The 19,370-nt window shown below is 40.5% G+C and overlaps 1 protein-coding gene across 2 annotated transcripts in view; it reads left to right on the plus strand.

The window, feature by feature from the left end:
- The first annotated feature begins 3,401 nt into the window (after positions 1-3,401).
- Positions 3,402-19,370, plus strand: part of NRG3 (neuregulin 3) — a 1,498,269-nt gene continuing 1,482,300 nt past the window's right edge. For both annotated transcript variants that reach the window (XM_073596886.1, XM_073596885.1), the window contains exon 1: positions 3,402-4,955. In XM_073596886.1, the coding sequence (XP_073452987.1) occupies positions 4,253-4,955 (703 nt within the window). In that variant the 5' untranslated portion in view covers positions 3,402-4,252. The remainder of the gene's footprint in view (positions 4,956-19,370) is intronic.

Consider the following 19,370-nt stretch of genomic DNA (forward strand, 5'->3'; position numbering starts at 1 on the left):
CCACCTATGAGTGCCCATAGGTGCCATCTATGAGTGCCCATCAGTGCCGCATACCAGTGCCACCTATCAGTGCCCATCAGTGTAACCTATCAGTGCCCATCAGTGCCACCTATCAGTACCTATCATCAGTGCCCGTCAGTGCCACCTCATCATTGCCACCTCATTGGTGCCACCTCATCGGTGCCCATCAGTGCCGCCGTATCAGTGCCTGTCAGTGCAGCCATATCAGTGCCCGTCATTGAAGAAGAAAAAGTACTTATTTACAAAAAATTTTAACAGAAACAAAGAAAAACTTGTTTTTTTTCAAAATTTTTGGTCTTTTTTTATTTGTTGCGCAAAAAATAAAAACCGCAGAGGTGATCAAATACCACCAAAAGAAAGCTCTATTTGTGGGAACAAAATTGTCATTCATATTGCGACAGCAATGAAAGCTGAAAATTGGCCTGGGCGGGAAGGTGTCTAAGTGCCTGGTATTGAAGTGGTTAATACAGCATTTGCATACCTTCTCCCCAAAGTCACCTCACTGTTTGCATCAGGACTGAATGTTCTAGAGAAGTACTAAGGCAGGCCTCTGTGATGTTTTCAGGAAGCTATGTATAGCACCTTGCCAGCTCCTCCCGCCAGCCATGATCTGCCTGCATTGCATAGAGAAGCACAGAGACCCAGTGATGGCATCACTGCATCTAAAGGTATGCGATAGCTATGGAAAGGTTTATTTTAAACACGTTATTAACATATTGATGGGAAAGGAAGAATTGGAGATGGCAAAATAAAAGCAGGTAGACTTCATATAGCCCGACAATTTTGCTGTCAGATAAGCAATTTCTCATTATGAAAGACTCTATAAGCAGCATCATAGCAGAGAATGGTCATGAGAAATGCTGACCTTTGTATAGTGGTTATGGTAAGCTCTTTCTGATGTCACATCAGCTGAAAAAGTGTTATTCATTTAAAATATCAGAAGTCAGGAGACAAGAGATCACACTTACAACATGCCTCTAAAAACTTCCAGTTGCACGTTGCCAATGCCAGATACAATGCAGAAAGTGTCAGCAACATTAACTTGTCATACACTGGTAGATTTTCAAATGAATGTCCATACAAACCTTTGTGCAAACATTCACACAAAACTTTCATTCAATATCATTTTAAAATACTTTAAAAAGCATGTACTATTGACATTCAATATTGGAGTGAATAGACTTTACTGACCGAAAACTACATTCACTGTTAGCACTTCTTTGGTTCGAGAAAAAAATCCATCCTGCTTCTTTGAATTATCTTATCACTGTGGCTGATTTGGCGGCTCTAATGATCAGAAAATTGTAAGATCGCTCTTAAGCCCTAGTTCACAACAGAACATGGTGCAGAAAGCCCTTGATCTGTGCACGTTTCCTGCACCTGTTTCAAATTGCACTGCCCTTGTGATCTGCAGGGGCCAGGGGGTGTCAGTGCAATGCCAAATGCAGGTTGTCAACGTAGTGCATTTGCTTGCACCTGATCGCATGGTGCAAATCAACCATGTGATATGGCTGCGTTTCTAAAATTGGCGAATGCACTTCTTGGGTGCAATGCGACACGATTTGAGCCCCATTCGAAATTAATCCACACACCACACTGTGGGGCAATTCCTGTATAATTCATTAGTGATTAATAGTGTGAACCAGGGCTTGAAGAGGAGCTCTTCTCCCCCAGAAAAATTCAGTCAGTAGCTACAAATACTGTATGCTGACTTTTAATATAAGGACATTTACTAGTCCAGCAAACCAGTGATGTCGTCTCCTGAGCCAATTCTTTAATTGGCTTCAGGTCCAGGTGGTGGCATCTACCTGTTCAAAGAGACCACTTCTCCCCTTTAGCCCCCTCTTTCCATGAGAGCAGGTGGGGGATCCTCTCCCCTGTAGCTGCTTCGATTAAAATTGGCATGGCTGTGCGTGACTCAGGACACAGTGATCTGTGAATGAAGAACCTGGAATTCCCATCTCCATCAGTGCAAATGGACTTGTAATTCTCATTAGACTGCGAGGACGCTGATGAGCACCCTCATAGTCCACTGACACTTCCTCCAGCTTTAAATGATAAGTTCACCTTCTGGAGCATATTATACATTATACCTGTATTTGGGGTGTAATGTGTAACATGCTCCAGTACTTGTCCTACTCAATCCCCCCCCCCCGATCCCCCATCCTTACCCCATGACAGCTGGTGGGGGATCCTATCCCCACACCTGCTGTCAAATTTTGAAAAGTTCATTCACAGGTATTTGTGAATGAGAGAACTACAAACCCTGTCTTCCACCGCAGGAGATGGCTTGTAGTTCTTAATGAACTTTGAGGGTGCTGCTAAGAGCAATTGTAGTTCATTCACAGGTCCTGCAGCTTTCAAACTGACAGTAGGTACAGAGGTATGGGCTGAAAGCTGCAGGGCTTGTCTGCTGGAGCCAGACATTGCACCCCTGATGCACTGATCATGGGTGCAATGCTTTGCAAGCTCCTGAGGGAAAAACTAATGAATGCACTTTTATTTTCAGCAAAAATATGCGCATTAGTTATTTTTTATCCAATTTTTTTACCCAATTTTTGACCCATATTTTTTACCCATTTTTTTACCCAAAAGGAGAACATAAAGCTTGTACAGAGGTACAGGCATGAAAACTGGAGCAAGAGTCTGCAGGCATCTGACATTGCATCCGTGATCCAGTAAATGTGGGTGCAATGCTCTGCAGGCTCATGTGGAAAACAAATTAGTGCACATTTGTTCCTGCAAAAATATGTGTAATAATTATTTTATTCCGAAAAGAAGCAGTTAGCCTTTAAAGCAGAAAACTTGTACAGAGGTACAGGAAAGAAACATGGACGAAGAGTTTGCAGGTGTCCACGTTGCACCCACAATCCACTAATCGCAGGTGCAATGCTCTGCAGGCTCACGTGAACAAAATAAATAAAGAATGCACATTTTTTTCCTGCACAAATATATGCATTTATTTATTTTATTACTTTATTTTTTTTTTAAGAAACGGTGAACTTATCCTTTAAAAAGAAAAATTTAAAAGGAAATTCCACTAGTGTATGACAAGCGTTAGAGTGGTGTAGGTATTTGATCTGTACAGACGCACGTTCATGGACATACAACTACAGATTGGAAAACGTTCACACGCTGGAGCAGCTCATCACATTGCGTCCCTCGCAGGTCTCTGTGTAACGTGCCTTCTCAGAGTGCAAAAGACCACAACCATTTATTATATTAGCAGTGATAGGAGGGTCTTCAAACCTGTTAAAAAAAAAAAATAAAACAAGGTTTTGCCAGACTATTCCTGAGGGATTTTCCTGGATCATTTATTTATCTTGTACGCATTAAGAAACTACCATTAGGCATTAGGGGGAGGTGCCTTTTTCATTTTCTTTTTTTTTTTTTTTTCCAAAGCCAGTCTGCCTTTTGCTCTGCTAGAAGCATATCCAATTGATGCTGCAAAGGCTTCCAAAGCAGCTTTCTATCCAATTCATTTTTATTTCTTCTTTTTTAAAAGCCCAGCCTAAATGGATGTATATGTGTATGCATATATTCATGCATACATACTGCGCGTCGGAAGCTGTTTTTTTTCCCCCTATGGCTTATTTTGTGTTCTGTTAAATGCTTATGCTGGTGTCTATACTGCTACTGCTGCTGGCTCACACAGCTCAGACTCTCCTTAGCTCTAGCTTCGGATTGGTCTCTCTCTTAAAGTGCTGGCCAAGGGTTGGTTGCAGGGACTGCTGAATAACAGGTGCATTTTGCTGCTCTGTCGCCTTTGAAAGAAACAGCCGAAGAACGCTGGTGCATCTGTTCTCTAGCTAAGAGAGAAGCGGAGGAGAGAGAAAAGGCAGCTCCTGTGTAGAGGAATGTGCCTAATCGAATAGACGAAAAGGGGGGGACACACGGATGCTTGGAAAAAAAAAGAAAAAAAAAGAAGGCTGGTGTATCTGCACAGGAGGCAGGCGAGAGAGGAGAGCAAAGTGAAGAGATGCTCGGATGAATATCACGTTAAATCCTGGATGGATGGCATTTTTTTAGCTGATTCAGCACTGTTTTTTTTTTTTGTTTTTTGTTTTCTTTATGCTTTGTACGAGAATCTAATGGAGGAATGTTTGTTTGTTAATTATCTGTGACATTTGAATGCTGGGATTGATATCCCTTCCTTGTGGGGAGCCTACTTAAGTGCTGATGATCCAGCTTCTCGACGCTCATGTATTTTGGGGGGTGAAAGGAATATAGGATGAGCGAAGGGGCTGCCTCCACCTCACCACCTGTACGTCCAGCAGCTGCTGAAGAGGCTGCAGGTGGAAACACTACAGAAGAAGAGGATGGGGCACCAAACCCTCGAGAGGTGCGGTGTAGTGACTGCATTGTGTGGAACAGGCAACAGACGTGGCTATGTGTAGTGCCTCTCTTAATTGGATTCATTGGCTTGGGTCTGAGTCTTATGCTTTTAAAGTGGATCGTAGTGGGTTCTGTGAAGGATTATGTCCCTCCCGATTTAATGGATTCCAAGGGTATCGGCCAGGACCCAATTTTCCTTTCGAAACCGAGCTCTTTTCCAAAAAGTATGGAGACTACAACCACCACCACCACGACAAGGACTCCTAATCAAATTAGCACCCGTTTAACCACTACCACCCGGGCGCCAACTCGTATCCCAGGAAGCAGAGTGCCCATCCGGCCAAACCCTAGAACCACAACTGTGCGCCATACGGTTGCCCCTCCTACAATTCTCTCCACCACTGTCCCCCCTAGCACGACCACTTTTGTGTCACGCCCACTTCCAGGGACCCCAAGCACCCAGCCAATGCCCATCTGGCCCACCACGGAATATTCTACCTCTACCTATAAAATTTATCTCCATGTTTCCACCCAGTCTTGGACACAGTCTCGGTTTCAGGAGTCTACTACTCTGGAAACTACCACTATGCCCAAATATCGTAAGTAGAAAATGCCCCAAAAAAATAAAAACATTTTTAAAAAGTAATGTGCTGCCCTTTCATACTGGCTTGGGTGTGGAAAGGGCTGAGGAATATGCAGAAGCTTTCATGTAAAAGAGCGGAATGTATCAATGCTCCTGGGAAAGAGTTTTAACTCTCGCACCGCCGGGGTGCATCTGCCTTCTCCACATGGCAGCACGTTGCAGGTGTCTTAAGCTAGTGATGGGTTAACTTTTTCATTTTAAGCTACAGTGAAACTACTGCACTGTCACTGCAGATCTGCTTAAATGTGTGTCCTTAAGTTTCCATTTGTTGAAAATATCAAATGAATACCTACTATTTTATTGATGCATGTTGGACTCTGCAGCAAGTCTAAAAATCTCATTACCCAGGGAGGTGTAAAATCTCTGCAATGAGAAAAAATAGCAGTGATCGGATAATATTGACGTGATAATAAAACCTGCACATAGACAATATCCTGTTTTTTTCCAATCATATAGGTGATTCAGGTCACTAATACATTCCTAGATATGTTATGTAGATGGAGTTGTCGTTATGCTTAAATTTATTTTATGGTTGCACGTTCTAAACACACTTATGTATCAGCATCTCTGGAAAATGCTAGCACAAGATTGCTTGAATAACTAGAATTATTGCTACTTTTCTAGCCATCCTGTAATTGATGAGAAAAAAAAAAAGGATGGCTGGGAGCACGCAGAAAGGCTACATTTTCATCTATATACAGATATGCTTTTTGGTATAGTCATTGTTTCACATCTGGTTTTCTTGAACAATGTTTCTTGGCTTTTTGGTGTTCAAAATATTAGCATCAAGCCTGATATGTATGGATGATGCTTGCACTGAGAAATGGTTGTAACCTTTCACACGAGAACCCTGCAACCTATGAAGGTTATTTGGGACAAGGACAAGCAAGAAATCCTGATAACCCCAGCAGTCCTCCGAATAAGTAAAAAATAGGATTTCTAGTGTCATTATTTTTTTTTTTAAAGGGATTTCAGAAATTCTCTGCATGCCTCCTAGATGTGTATGACAGTGAAAGCTATTGAATATCATTTCATGAAAGGGTAATCCCAGCTGTGTCTCTTGGATGATAATCTGTGATTATTTTGCTAGAGGATCCTGTAATGACATTTATTCATTTAAATGTTTTTTTTTTATTCTTTTTAGTTTATTTTTCCTTGATTAAATCCATTTGTTCGCAAGCCTCAGGATACATAAACCCATCTGCTGAGAAAATGATACTGAACTGACATGGAAAAAATGGAAAATTGGGAAAAGCTGTTCGTAAATCAACATAGCAAACAAGGCAATAACTCTACGGCGGTGACCAGGAGAGGCATTTTCAGAGGACTTATATGCAGCGAGGGTTGGGGGAGTTGGGGGATGGTTTTTGCAACCATTGAGATAATCAGTTAATGACAGATAAACTGCAGTGTATCTATCTTGGTATCTGTGTTGTGTGAGTTACATCTGCCTTTCACGTCTATGGCATTTGGCTGGGTATGATTTCATTTCGCTTGATTTCTGCCCCAGGGGTGTGTGGATCATCTCAGTCGGATGCAGGCCACACTTCTAGGAAATGGGTCAGTCAGCATTCTAGTTAACTGTGTATAACACATTAGAACACCGCGTTGTTATTCTCCAGTCATTAAGATGTGCGAACGGAGTACACATTTTCATTCCATGCAGGTCGTTCTCGTTCTGTGCAAACATTTACCTATCAGGTAATTTGCACAACTTATTTATTTATTTAATTTTTTCCCCCCATGCTAAAGTGTGGAAGAAAAACATAATGCATGATTTTAGCTTAATGAGCCATAGCAGAAGCAGCTGTCTCTTTGCTTATTTTATTTCGCTAAAGCAATTTAAGTCGTAATCTTATCACATCTTTCTTATTTTTGTGCTATGTCGCACCCTAATTTAGTACCTTCTAACAATTCAATGGGAGGACCATGAATTTCCAGGCTCGGTTCCTCTGGATCACTGCTGTGTAGAGACCAGACAGAATCATGATTAATAAATAATTAATGGATGGCAACACCCTCTGTTGTGCAAGAAAATAAAATGCAAATGGCAGCAGTCGGGCTCATGGAGCAACTGCAACATATTAACAATCTCATTGTGGTCACTGGGAGCTTTCTAGAGGCAGCAGAGAGTTGTTAACACAAGATGAATTTTAAAGAAGTGCAGAGAAGGGCAGGCATTGACTTTGGGTAGAACAGGAGTAATCCTGCTAACCTCAGATTGACAAAATGCCTTCTCAACAAGGGTGGCTGAGATCTGAATAGGGACAGTGCCCTTTTGAACACAGATGGAATGTTCTGATTCATTTAAGCTTTGTCAGAGGAAGCGTTTCAACACCAGGACACAAGTTAGGCTGCTTTTGCCTAATTGTTAAGTTGCAGCATATGGAGATGTTGATTTTTCCAGACGAACATCTGTATCTATCCCCTGCTCTAGTGATGCACAATACAATGGGTGAAAAGCCTATTGTAAAACCTTGTTTATTCCAGCCACTTTGTTGCTTTGTTCCAGCTGCTGTTCAAATGCTAGTTATAATGGACCCCTGTCTGTCCTGTGACTACAGATAAAAATGACCGGCTTGCTGCCCTTCACATCATGATAGCCCATACTCTAGGGACTGTGGTAAGCTGCCAGTGATAGTGCTTATGTATCTCCCTTTTCTGATAGTACATTGTAGGTTCTTTATCGCTCATCAGGCTGTGCCTTGTGACATATGTGATTGAAAATATAAAAAAAGGAGTCCGATACCTGATGAAAACACAATGGTTTGTATTTGAACCAACCATTTTAAAGTTATTTTAACAAATGAGTCACCTGAGGTTTGCCAGCATCCACACCCAACATACCATCATAAGATTATCAATGCATATTAGAGGTAACAGATTAATTAACTATAGTCTACTGAAAGTGTATCTAGGATTCGTTATAGCACCAGACCTTTGAAGATGTTACATTCTGGAGGGCAGGCTGTGCAATTCGTCTGTGCTCATTTCAAGTGTTCCTTATTTGTAGAGTAGCTCTAATCTGCATCTAGTAGTGCCTCGGATAAAGATAATATCATCTTGCATTTATTGGCTATTTCCAATGCCAAAATGGCATGTTTAGGTCTGTGATGTTCACAGAGTGTGGTTATGTTAAAGAAACATTATTATTCTTCTCATGCCTAGTGAATGTAAAACGAAACAAGAATATGAACATGTTGTATTGCATGAACCACCAGGGGTAGTCATCACTCTTTTCAACTAGCTAGTTACCATAGTGGAGTGCTGGCTTTTGGGCCTTGAACAGAACGAACAATAAAGTAAGTTAGCTACAATAAAAAATATACTGTAGCTCTGATTTCCTTTGCAAGACAGCCCTGGGCCAAACATACATTGCTGTAATTAAGAGTAGATGTTCAATGCAGATGTTTGACCTGTAACAACAGCAGATAAAAGCATGCTATTACAGACTTAAAGGTTACATAAGATGCAGTTTATTTTATTTAGGCCGGTGAACATCACAGACGTTTTAATTGAGAAAATGTAAAGATTTCTAAATGTGCATATAAAGGTTATTAAAGCATAACCATCTTTAATTGGGAGACCCTAATCCCACAAGGCTTGTAGTTTTTCATCACAGCATATAGTGGAAGGGCAGATTGTGCTTCAGATGAGACATTTACGCTTTACATGTCTGCTAAAGAAGAAAATCCTTACCTGCCATGTTTGTCAAGGCAAAGAGGTTGGAGAAGAAGCCTAAGGGGGATGTGGAAGACTTCACATGCAAAGGCCCTTAAGGAGCACACCAACAATATTAGGAGCTAAATCGTCTCATGTTTTACAAAGAATATTGCAGAAAGATAAGGTGACATGTCAGTTTTGCTGTAATGTGAAAATATGCTGGTTGTAGTATTTTAATAAAGCACATGACAGCATTCCAGTAGACATCCAATCCTTAAGTGTAGGCAGCATTAGATAACTAGACAGTTATTTAAATTGCGTTCATCAAATAAGGGCAGTGGAGGTGACCATTGATGAGACAAAGCTAATAATGATGAGCAGAAGAAACATTTAAAGTATTAATATACTTTCAATAACCATCTGTGCTTTTGAAAGATCTTTAGACAACCAGCAAATTTGAAAATATCTTATTACCACTGCTTTTTTTAATCTATGCTCTGACAGCTGTCATTGGTGGCTCAGGCCAGTGAAGACTTATTTTGTTTGAGTTTAACCCATCTCCAGTCTGTACTGCATAGTGTCAAAAGACCCATTAGAAGAGAACAAGAGCAATGACATCAATAGGGATCCCTGTAGATGTTCATTCTTCTTTCTATAAATGACTGTCTAGAATACCATATCATGGGAGCTGGACATAGCTAAACTTAAGGGTGAGATTATTGCCTTCTCTCCAAGGTGATTACATACAGTAAGTTTTGTGCAATACAGGACTCATCACACATAACTCCAGACATAGGTAGCAGTATAAGGTCATTTATGAAAAGTTGCCTGGTTATTAAAAAAAGATAATGTATATGAAATGTGGAGGTATTCTTTAGCTTCTGTGAGCCCTGATGCAAAATGTTATCCAGGGCCTCACAAACTAATAACACCTACATATATTGTATACAGAGACTTCTCTCCTTGCAAAGTAGAGAATAAGAAAGTATTTTTTAGCCTAAAATGCTACGATGATGCTTCCACTGCTGCATAAATGAAATAAATGAGGCAACCAGTGTTGACATGGCGTTTCAGCTAGGCCAATTAGTCATCTCTAGCCCTGATACCTATCCTGCCATGGCCATGGGAATATTCCTATAAAAATTTGAATACAAGTCACTAGCAGCCTCTTTTCCAGAAAGACCTAAAATAACATTGTTCACTTTATCCACTAATGGCCTTCAAATGCCAACAACATACAGGGACCTATCCAGGCCAATCAAACATTGTCCTCCACTTCTTGAATCAAATATTTTTGTGTTTTTTCTTTTTCACTTGAACTATGCAATTAAATGATTACAGCTTTACTGTTTCTTTTTGTAAAATAAGCTCATTTGTTAATGATTGTAAGGACACACATTACTAAAATGTGTATGAGCTAAGGTAGATTTGTCATTCAGAAATAAGATTTCACCAGCCTTATCTCACAACCCACTGAATGGCATGATTCATTCTTAGTAGAAAAGCACGGTCTTCAAAATGCTACAGATGAGATTTTATGCTTAGTTTGACTTTAAGCCAAACATAGCTGTCAAATTCCATATGTTTTAGGATTCCTGTAATGAAAAAAGGCATGTTATACCTATCAATAAAGACCACAACGGCCATAAAATACTGTGGAAATGCCTGGGAATGATGACAGGGAACAGAAGAAAAGGCACTTTAAAAAATTAGTTGGGTTTATCTTTAAATTTGAAAATGAAATAAAAATACAATATTCAATCAAAAGCACTTCCATTCTGATCATAGCAGAAGTTGACATGGCATGATGAAAATGACGTAACTTATATAAAGATGTGTAGCTTATATAAGGCCATCACAAATCTCCAAAGCAAAAACCTCTTTTTCATACATCAGAGTTATTAAAATTGTAAATATTTATATATGAAGTTAACCTAACCAGGGCAAAAATGTCTTTTGGTGCCTTGTGGAACCTTTAGGTATCCGTGTTGGTCTTCCAACAAAATCTGATATACCATGGAGCCCTATTGGAGTCTAAGTCCAGGTTGTATATGGGTCCTCAATTTCTGGCAAAGCTGATATTAAGTCCCTCCAAGTACTAAGGCCTACCCCTCCCAATACTAAATTCTACTTCCTTTGATTCAGCTGTCAAACTTAAGCAGTAGTAAAGGCTCAGTCTGTGAAACTAATGTTTTCAAACTGTACAGGAATTCAGTGTTTCCCTTTTCATAAGGATACAGTGAGCAACCATAGAGTTATATTCGGTCATCTCCTGAGACTGGATGAGCTCAAAATATTGACTTATTCAGCTCCTGTATCTGCTTATTACACAGATGCTGCCAACAGGGAAGAGAATTGCAGTGGAAGGTTGTAAATGAAGTCACGGCTTGAGGCAAGCTACAGCAGTCTTGGTTATAGGTGTTGGGTTTTTATTATTGTACTCAGGTGTGCTGGGGAAAATGCACATTTTTTAAACCTGCCAAATGCTGAAATATCAGTTTTGGATAGACTGATCCTTAAAAGTATTGCCACAGCCACACCCAAAGTAATACAGAATGACATTTTCTAAGGGTAGAAACTCTTTGATGCTATGACTGAGGATAGATTAATTGATTAATCACTTAACATTTAGCAAACATGCCTAGTTATAATCTGTGTATATGCTACATGCATGTAGGGTTTATTAATGACTTGTATAGTTGTTTTCTAATCTATTTCCTAACAAGTTCAAGTCTTTGAATCCTTAACAAAACATTTGAGTTTAGAAAACTGCCACTTGAACTATAAATCATACTATCATAATATCAACCTTCATTATTGAAGCTGCGTTCTGGTACAGCCTCACTTGTACCTCATTACTGGTCTGTAAGGCCCTTTTACATTCAGGCAATAGTATAGAGATGTAGAAGGCAGTGTGGCATATGCTACAGCTAGTTTGGAAGTGTTGCCATAAAGAAGATTGACCCCCATATATGTAATTTAGGTGGTTTTCATTTTTAGATTTTCAGACTTCATTCAAAATTATTGCATTTAACATTTTGCATTTATTAGTGCATTTTACATTGTAATCCAAGATTTACATTAGCTTCCTGTAATCCGTATACATCAGTTTTCATATTAGTAGAAAAATGGGCAGAACTATAAACTTATCAGAATGTACTGCACTGCACAATGCTGTGTTTCCAGCAAATAGAGCTTGTTAATTGGAGAAGAGAGCACAGAGAAAACTTACTTAGTGAGCTGCTGTTCCTTTACTATCCAATCACAGTCTTGACCAAGTCATATTGGTTTGACTGCAGTGGTGAAAACCAAATGGTGAAAACACCATATTGTGTCTGTCAAGGGTGTCTGGATTGGAAAACCAACTGGACAGAATTATACTATTCTGGCTGGTGAGACAATTCACAAAATTTGATTAAAATTCAAGCATAGGAACTGAAGTTGGTATTTGAAAAACCAAATGCAAAGGATTGGTAAAAAAGTAGCGCTAAAACATAAACATTAAACAATATAACAAAATATTGTATGTAAAAGTGAAAAAATAAAAAATATCAGTCCCAAATATAATGAGTACAACAGAACATTTGTAAAATAAGTGGAAACACAGATGAGAAAGTCCCAAAGGTGAAACAATCTTGTGACAAACATTAAAAAATCCACCACGGAAAGTGGTTGTTCAGAAGTGGGATATTGAGGCCTCAGCAGACATGTAGAACTTCAGGGATAGTGTGTCCTCCACCCAAGATAAGGGGTATATGCTCTAACCGGAAAAAGTGGACTCGAATGTCAGCGACAACAAATCAGCAAGGCGAGGATAGCCGAATCAAGAGATGGCCAAAACGATCCAGGGAATCCGGAGAGCTCCCAGAACGGATCCAAGAATCGTGCCAATGATGCTGAGGTTGGAACTCAGATGCTAGGCAGCCAGACTGGAAAGCCAAAAACTCTCATATGTTTTCACTCTCCGCTCTCGCCTCCACAAAACAATAAGTTGTTTTGTGGAGTTGCCAGAAATATGTGGGTGATGACTGGTCTATATTCGGAAGGGAATTTTTCTATTCACATATTAATGATTACCAGTGCTGGGTTTGGAGGTGTTAAGATCCCTGTGATTGATAACATCTGTAACGTTTTGTTCCAAAGGCTTGTTATGCTCGGGCATTCCCATATTGTGTGTAGCAGGTTTCCAGTTTGTCCACACTTTCTCAAGCATAAGGGGGATGAGTCTGGGAAAAATGTGGCAAGTCTATACGGAGTCTTTGCTTCTAGGAGACTGATCTGGAATTTGTATTCTACCTCGTGTGTGTCAGTTTGGTTGTGTTTTAGGAGGAATCTCCACGCTTGTATGGACACTTGTATGGAAGGGGGTAAACGCCAGTTTCCCAAGGTTCCCATATGTCACCCAGTAGAAATGTTAATGGGTTGCTTATCGGGATCAGTGTTTTTTTCTATTAATACCCATAGTGGGCTGTCTGTGCTATGAAACTAGTGTTTAAGTTGGTCTAATCTCATTGCACATAGGTAGTCTTGGATGTCTGCTAGTCCTGCGCCCCCTACTCTTTTATGTGGGATAAGGTTGTTTCGTGGACATCTAGCTTTTTTTACCTCCCCATATGAATTTCCATATGATGCTGGACATGGTGCGGAGGTATTGAGGGCGTATGGGAATTGGTAAGCACGGAAGATGTACAGAATTTGTGGTAAGATGGACATTTTAAATGCCACTATTTTGCGTAACCAGGATAGTTCTCTTCTTGAGATATCATTTAGTTGTTGTTCTAGTCTATATATGGCTATAAATGGTTTAAGATTGGCATCTGCTAAAGATGAGGTTGTGTTAGTTAGGGTGATTCCTAGGTACGAGTTACCCTTTTTATTCCACATGTAAGGTAGAATGTCTTGTAACAATTTATTTGTGGTTTGTGAGACTCCCATGTCTAGGATTAAGGATTTGGTGAAATTGACTTTATAATAAGATACTACTCCAAAGTCCGTCAGTATTTTGTGGGCTTTTGTGTACGAGGGAGGTAAGTGGGTTTGTTAATAGGGGCATCATCTGCAAATAAATTTATGATGTGCTTATTGGAGCCGAACTGCAAACCCATGATTGGGACATGTGTTATGATAGTTTCAGCTAAGGGTTCTGTTATTAAATTAAATATTGTAGGGGAGAGGGGACAACCTTAGCGAGTTCCTTTGGATATGTTAAAGGGTGTGCTGATGGGCAGGAATATAGAGCCAATATTGCAGTGAGTATTGGACCTTTGAAGCCGAATTTGGCTAGTACCATTTTCATGTATGTCCAGTGGACCCTGTCGAATGCCTTCTCTATGTCTATGGATAGTAGCAGAGAAGGCGTTTGGGTGTTTAAAGCATGGTGAATAACATTAATGATTCTTCTGGTAGCATCTGAGGTTTGTCTCCACCTCACAAATCCCATCTGGCCGCACTGTATAATATAGGGAACAATATCTGTTAATCGTTTGGCTAGTATTTTTGCGTATATTTTGATATCTGAGTTTAGAAGGGATATTGGCCTAAAGTGGGCTGGGGTGGTTGGGTCTTTCCCAGGTTTGGGTAAAGTGACTATGTGGGCTCTCACCATCTCCGGGGGAAGGTACAGTAGAAAATTCTACTGCTCTTGTGAAGATCGATTGCATGTGTGGAGTGAGAATTTCTTCGAATGTTTTGTAGTATTAATTTGTGAAACCATCCGGTCCCGGTGATTTACCATTTAGTAGTGTTGTGATTGTTTCAATTTCTTGGGTGGTGAATGGAGAATCCAATTCTTTAATCTGATCTTCCCACAGTGATGGGAGTTCTCTGTAGGAATTGTTGTATGTTATCTGTGGTTGGTTGTGGGGTTGAGGTGTCTGTGTGTAGGTTGTACAGTGCTCCATAGTATTCGGCAAATTGGTTCGCTATATCTTGCGGGTTAGTGATTTTGTGGCGCAGGGTGGTATGTATCAGATGTGCCATTCTAGTTTTTGCATGAGCTGCCTTGATTCTGTTAGCCAGGTATTTCCCTGCCCTGTTGGCATTGGCATAGGATCCTTATTGTAGGCGTCTAAGATGTTTGTCATATTGTTGTGTCAGAAGCTCTCTCAGGTTTTCTCTGAGTTTAGAAAGTGTATTTGCCAGAGCGGTTGTTGGAGATGCTTTGTTTAGGGCTTCTAGTGTATGTATATCAGATAGTAGATTGTTAAGTTTGATAGTGTGGTGTTTTTTCTCTCTGGCCCCTAACTGTATTTATGCCTCTCATGTAAGCTTTGTAAGCATTCCATAGAGCTATTGGGTCTGTCACAGATGTGCAGTTGTTTTGGAAAAAGTCCCAGAGATGCTGAGAGATCACAGGAAGTGTTTGAGGTTCTTGTAGGAGCCTAACATTGCAGCGCCAAATGGGGGATGAGGAAGAGACACCCTGTTCAGCAATAAACATTGATATTGCAGTTTGGTCAGACCGCGTTATATCACGTATTAGTGTGGCATGAACATGTTGCATAAGCCACTTGTCATTTAGAAACATATCTATGCATGAGTAAGAACAGTGCCTAGGGGAGAAAAAGGTGCAGTTTCTCTCTTTGGCATGAAGGCATCTCCATGCATCAAACAATTCCTCTGTGTGTAGAAGAGTATGGAGGGATGCAGTGCCATTTGATTTGCCCAAAGTAGTGTCCAGTTTGGGGTCTGAAACCAGGTTAAAGTCACCTCCTATGAAGAGGTTTCCATACTACATAGAGTTGATTCTTTTGATCACTTTCTTTAAGAAGCGGATTTGGTCGGTGTTCGATGCATACAGTGTTACAAGCGTATACGGTTTGGAGTTTATGTCTCCTATTATGATGATGTATCTGCCCCATTCATCTATGAATGATTCTTTAAGTTGGAAAGATAGAGAGTTCCTTAAAGATAGCATTACACCTCCTTTCTTGCAGCCGGGTGTACACACCATAAATACATGGGGGTATTCTCTGTGTGAGCAATTTGGGGTTTTATTTTTCTGGAAGTGGGTTTCCTGTATACAGAGGATGTCCGCCCTGTGTCTACAGGCCTCTTTCCATATGGAAAATCTCTTAGCCGGGTGGTTCAGGCCTCGGGCATTGATTGACAGGCATGTGATAGTCATTTATGGTATTGTAAGGATTGATGGGTGGTAACATGGTGTAAGTACTCACTGTGACCATGGGGTCTGTTTGTGGGATCCTCTGCATCTTGTTGTGAGGTTAGGAGGGACTTGTCTTCCTCAGTAGGTAAATGTTCCATGCGATAAATATTGCTGTGTGTAACAAATAAATAACAGAAAAAACAAAAGGAATAGAAAGTTAACTGTAGATTAAAAAAAAGGGATCTTACAACGGATCCGAGTGTAGATGTGTCTGCTGAATGCAGTAACGGGGTAAAAGGAGACTAAACTGAAAACTCCTATATCTGGAGAGAATTGTAGGTAACATTGTGTTTCGGTTAAGAGCTGCCACTGGTATGTTTTTTGTTGGAGAACTTATGTGATACCACTTGTCATTCATTTTGGATCGGTTGTGGCTGTGGAGCAGAGTTGGATTGTAAGGCCTGGTCTGGAAGTATCCCCCATTGACGTAGGACTGTAATTCCTTCTTCCATTGTTGTAATAGACTTTGTAGTCCCATTATGTGTAATAGAAAGCATTGCAGGGTATCTCCATTTGTGTGGGATTTTGTGGTTTCTTAAGGCCTTCGTAATGGTCGCCGGATTGCGGCGTCTTTGCAGTGTGTGCCTGGAGACATCTGGAAGTAGTTGTACTTCAGTATACTGTGGAGGGATGTTATCAGGTCTGTGTGATGCCTGCAGGATCTGTTCTTTCACGTAGTAGAAGTGGACTCTCAATAGTATGTCTCTTGGAGTTCCTTCTGGAAGGAAAGATGGTTTTGGAATTCTGTGGATTCTGTCCAATATGAAATCCTGTGTTGTCAATGCAGGTACCAGTGTGGAGAATAAAGCATGGACATATTGTAGAAGCTGGGTAGCTGGAACAGACTCTGGGACACCCCTCAGCTTAATGTTGTTCCTTCTAGACCCGTCCTCTATGTCTACGACATTATCATTTAACCACGTTATAGCCTCTCCCTTGGCCGTGTGTGCGTCCACCTTGGTGTTGTATGTGGATGTGTAGTCATCCATCTGTTGTTTGACCCAATCTACTCTGACCAATAGCTTGAACCTCCTTGTGGCATTGGTTAATCCCCTTCACCATATCAGCCTGAAGTGAGGATCTGAGGGACAGCAACATTTCTATGGGTCTGTCTGCTGTTGGGAAGTCTGCTATGGGGTCAGTCAGGTGTTGGGACTGTGTGGTATGGTTTCCCTGTGGCTCGCTTACCTCCGTGTCAGGATCACCATGCTGCCTGACATGGGATTCCATCCTCAGTTTGGATTTTTCCAGGCTTCTGGTAGAAGGGCTAGATGTGCCAGAGGAGGACCCGCTGTGTAGGTGAGCTTGTGAGGGCGCTTTTTGGCACTCTCCATGCCCATTATTGTAGATTGCGGTCCTGTCCTCCGGCCGTTGTAGCTTACCAGTCCACCGCACCTCCTTTGTCAGTAATCTTCTGATCTGAGAATCTCTTATTGCAAAGCAGAAGAATACTTCCCAAAGATACCTACCTACTGCAAGCTTCTTGCTTCTTCTCATTTACAAAAAAATATTGTAAATAATAAGCTGGTGATATTGAAAGCTTCAGTGAGTACACTTACAGTGTCCCTGTGAGATAGTTCTTACACTCAGAGAGTTCATATTAACAGTCATATCATTTATAAGAGAATAGTGATTGCTACTACTTGACACCTTGAACTTCTCATTAAATTCTCACTGTCTTATTGTGACTGTCTTATTGTGAAGTACTTTCATACCACTAACCACAGACAGTTTTAACCACATACCACAATCTGCCAGAAAGGCTATGGACTGAGACCAAAAACATGACCATCGTTAAAAATATTTGTACAGGCTCTCTAAGCATACATATTAATGAGAGTGTGAATCTCCCACCATCTGGCTGGAGTATTCTGAGTGTTATCCTCAAAACTTTTTGTTGTTTCAGCAACTTTCTGTAACTCCACTTATATTGAGAAAAAAACAATCCCCTTTGGGTGATCATCTATGTTTTAACAAACTTTCTGCTTTGAAGAAAAAGCTGTTTGTTCTTCTATGTCTTTTGGACACTGATTCTGAATGGGAGTATCTTTTGCACCACTGATCAGCTGATGCACGTCCAGAGCTCTAATGAAAGAAGTTGACGGGTCGACATCCCATTAGAAGTGATTAACCCCTTTAGGAGCATCTCTCCCAAAAATAAATCTGGCTTATATCCTAGTGCAGACTTCTAGGAAAATCAGTGAGTCAATCACACAAGCAGGAAGTGACATTTCTGAGGGGTACAGGACGCCTACAGGAGCCATATTGCATTGAATGTTACAGAAAATTACAGTGCTGCAAATAGAAAAGGAAATGTACTTTTTAATAACATTGAATTACAATAGGAATTGTGTCACAATTTATTATGCTGTATTGTTTTTTTTTTTTTTTTCAATTTCCTATATTTTTTCCACGAAACAGATTTACCTTGTAAGTAGCAGTTAGTTTAAATAAGTCAAAGGAAGATTATGACACATGTTAGCTAGCGCTTACAAATTTACAATTAACTTTTCCCAATACATTTACTGTCCTCTTTTAGCACTTGCAAAAGCTAACATTACTGGTATTTGACCTCAGGACAGCTCTGATTCACCTGTAAAATGAACATTGACTGTACTACAGATTTGGTGCAGACCAGTGTTGAAAACTACAAATGCTGAGCAATATGCCCCGTACACATGGTCGGATTTTCCGATGGAAAATGTTCGATGGGAGCCTTTTGTCGGAAATTTCGACCGCATGTAAGCTCCATCGGAATTTCCGTCACACAAAATTTAAGATCTGGATCTCAAATTTTCCAACAACAAAATCCGTTCGCATAAATTATGATCGTGTGTACACAATTCTGACGCACAAAGTTCCACACATGCTCGGAATCAAGCAGAAGAGCCGCACTGGCTATTGAACTTCATTTTTTTTGGCTCTTCGTATGTGTTGTACATCACCGCTTTCTTGATGTTCGCAATTTCCGACCAACTTTGTGTGACCATGTGTATGCAAGACAAGTTTGAGCCAACATCTGACGGAAAAAATCCACAGTTTTGTTGTCGGAATGTCCGATCAATGTCCGATCTTGTGTACGGGGCGTAACACATACAAAGCAGAGCAGTGCTGAGTACTATATATCAGATACAGAGCAGTTCATAGTACAATACATCCAATAAAAGGAAGTGCTGAATACTACACGTCTGGTGCAGAGCAGTGCTGAGTACTACACATCTGGTGCAGAGCAGTGCTGAGTACTACACATCTGGTGCAGAGCAGTGCTGAGTAATATATATGAGATACAGGGCAGTTCATAGTACAATACAACCAATGAAGGGGAGTGCTGAGTATTACACATCTGGTGCAGAGCAGTGCTGAGTACTACACATCTTGTGCAGAGCAGTGCTAAGTGCTATATATCAAATACAGGGCAGTTCATAGTACACTACATCCAATGAAGATGAGTTCTGAGTATTACAGATCTGGTGCAGAGCAGTGCAGAGTACTACACATCTGGTGCAGAGCAGTGTAGAGTAGTACACATCTGGCGCAGAGCAG

This window comes from Aquarana catesbeiana, linkage group LG08 (genome assembly GCF_042186555.1).
Source record: "Aquarana catesbeiana isolate 2022-GZ linkage group LG08, ASM4218655v1, whole genome shotgun sequence".
NCBI lineage: Eukaryota > Metazoa > Chordata > Amphibia > Anura > Ranidae > Aquarana > Aquarana catesbeiana.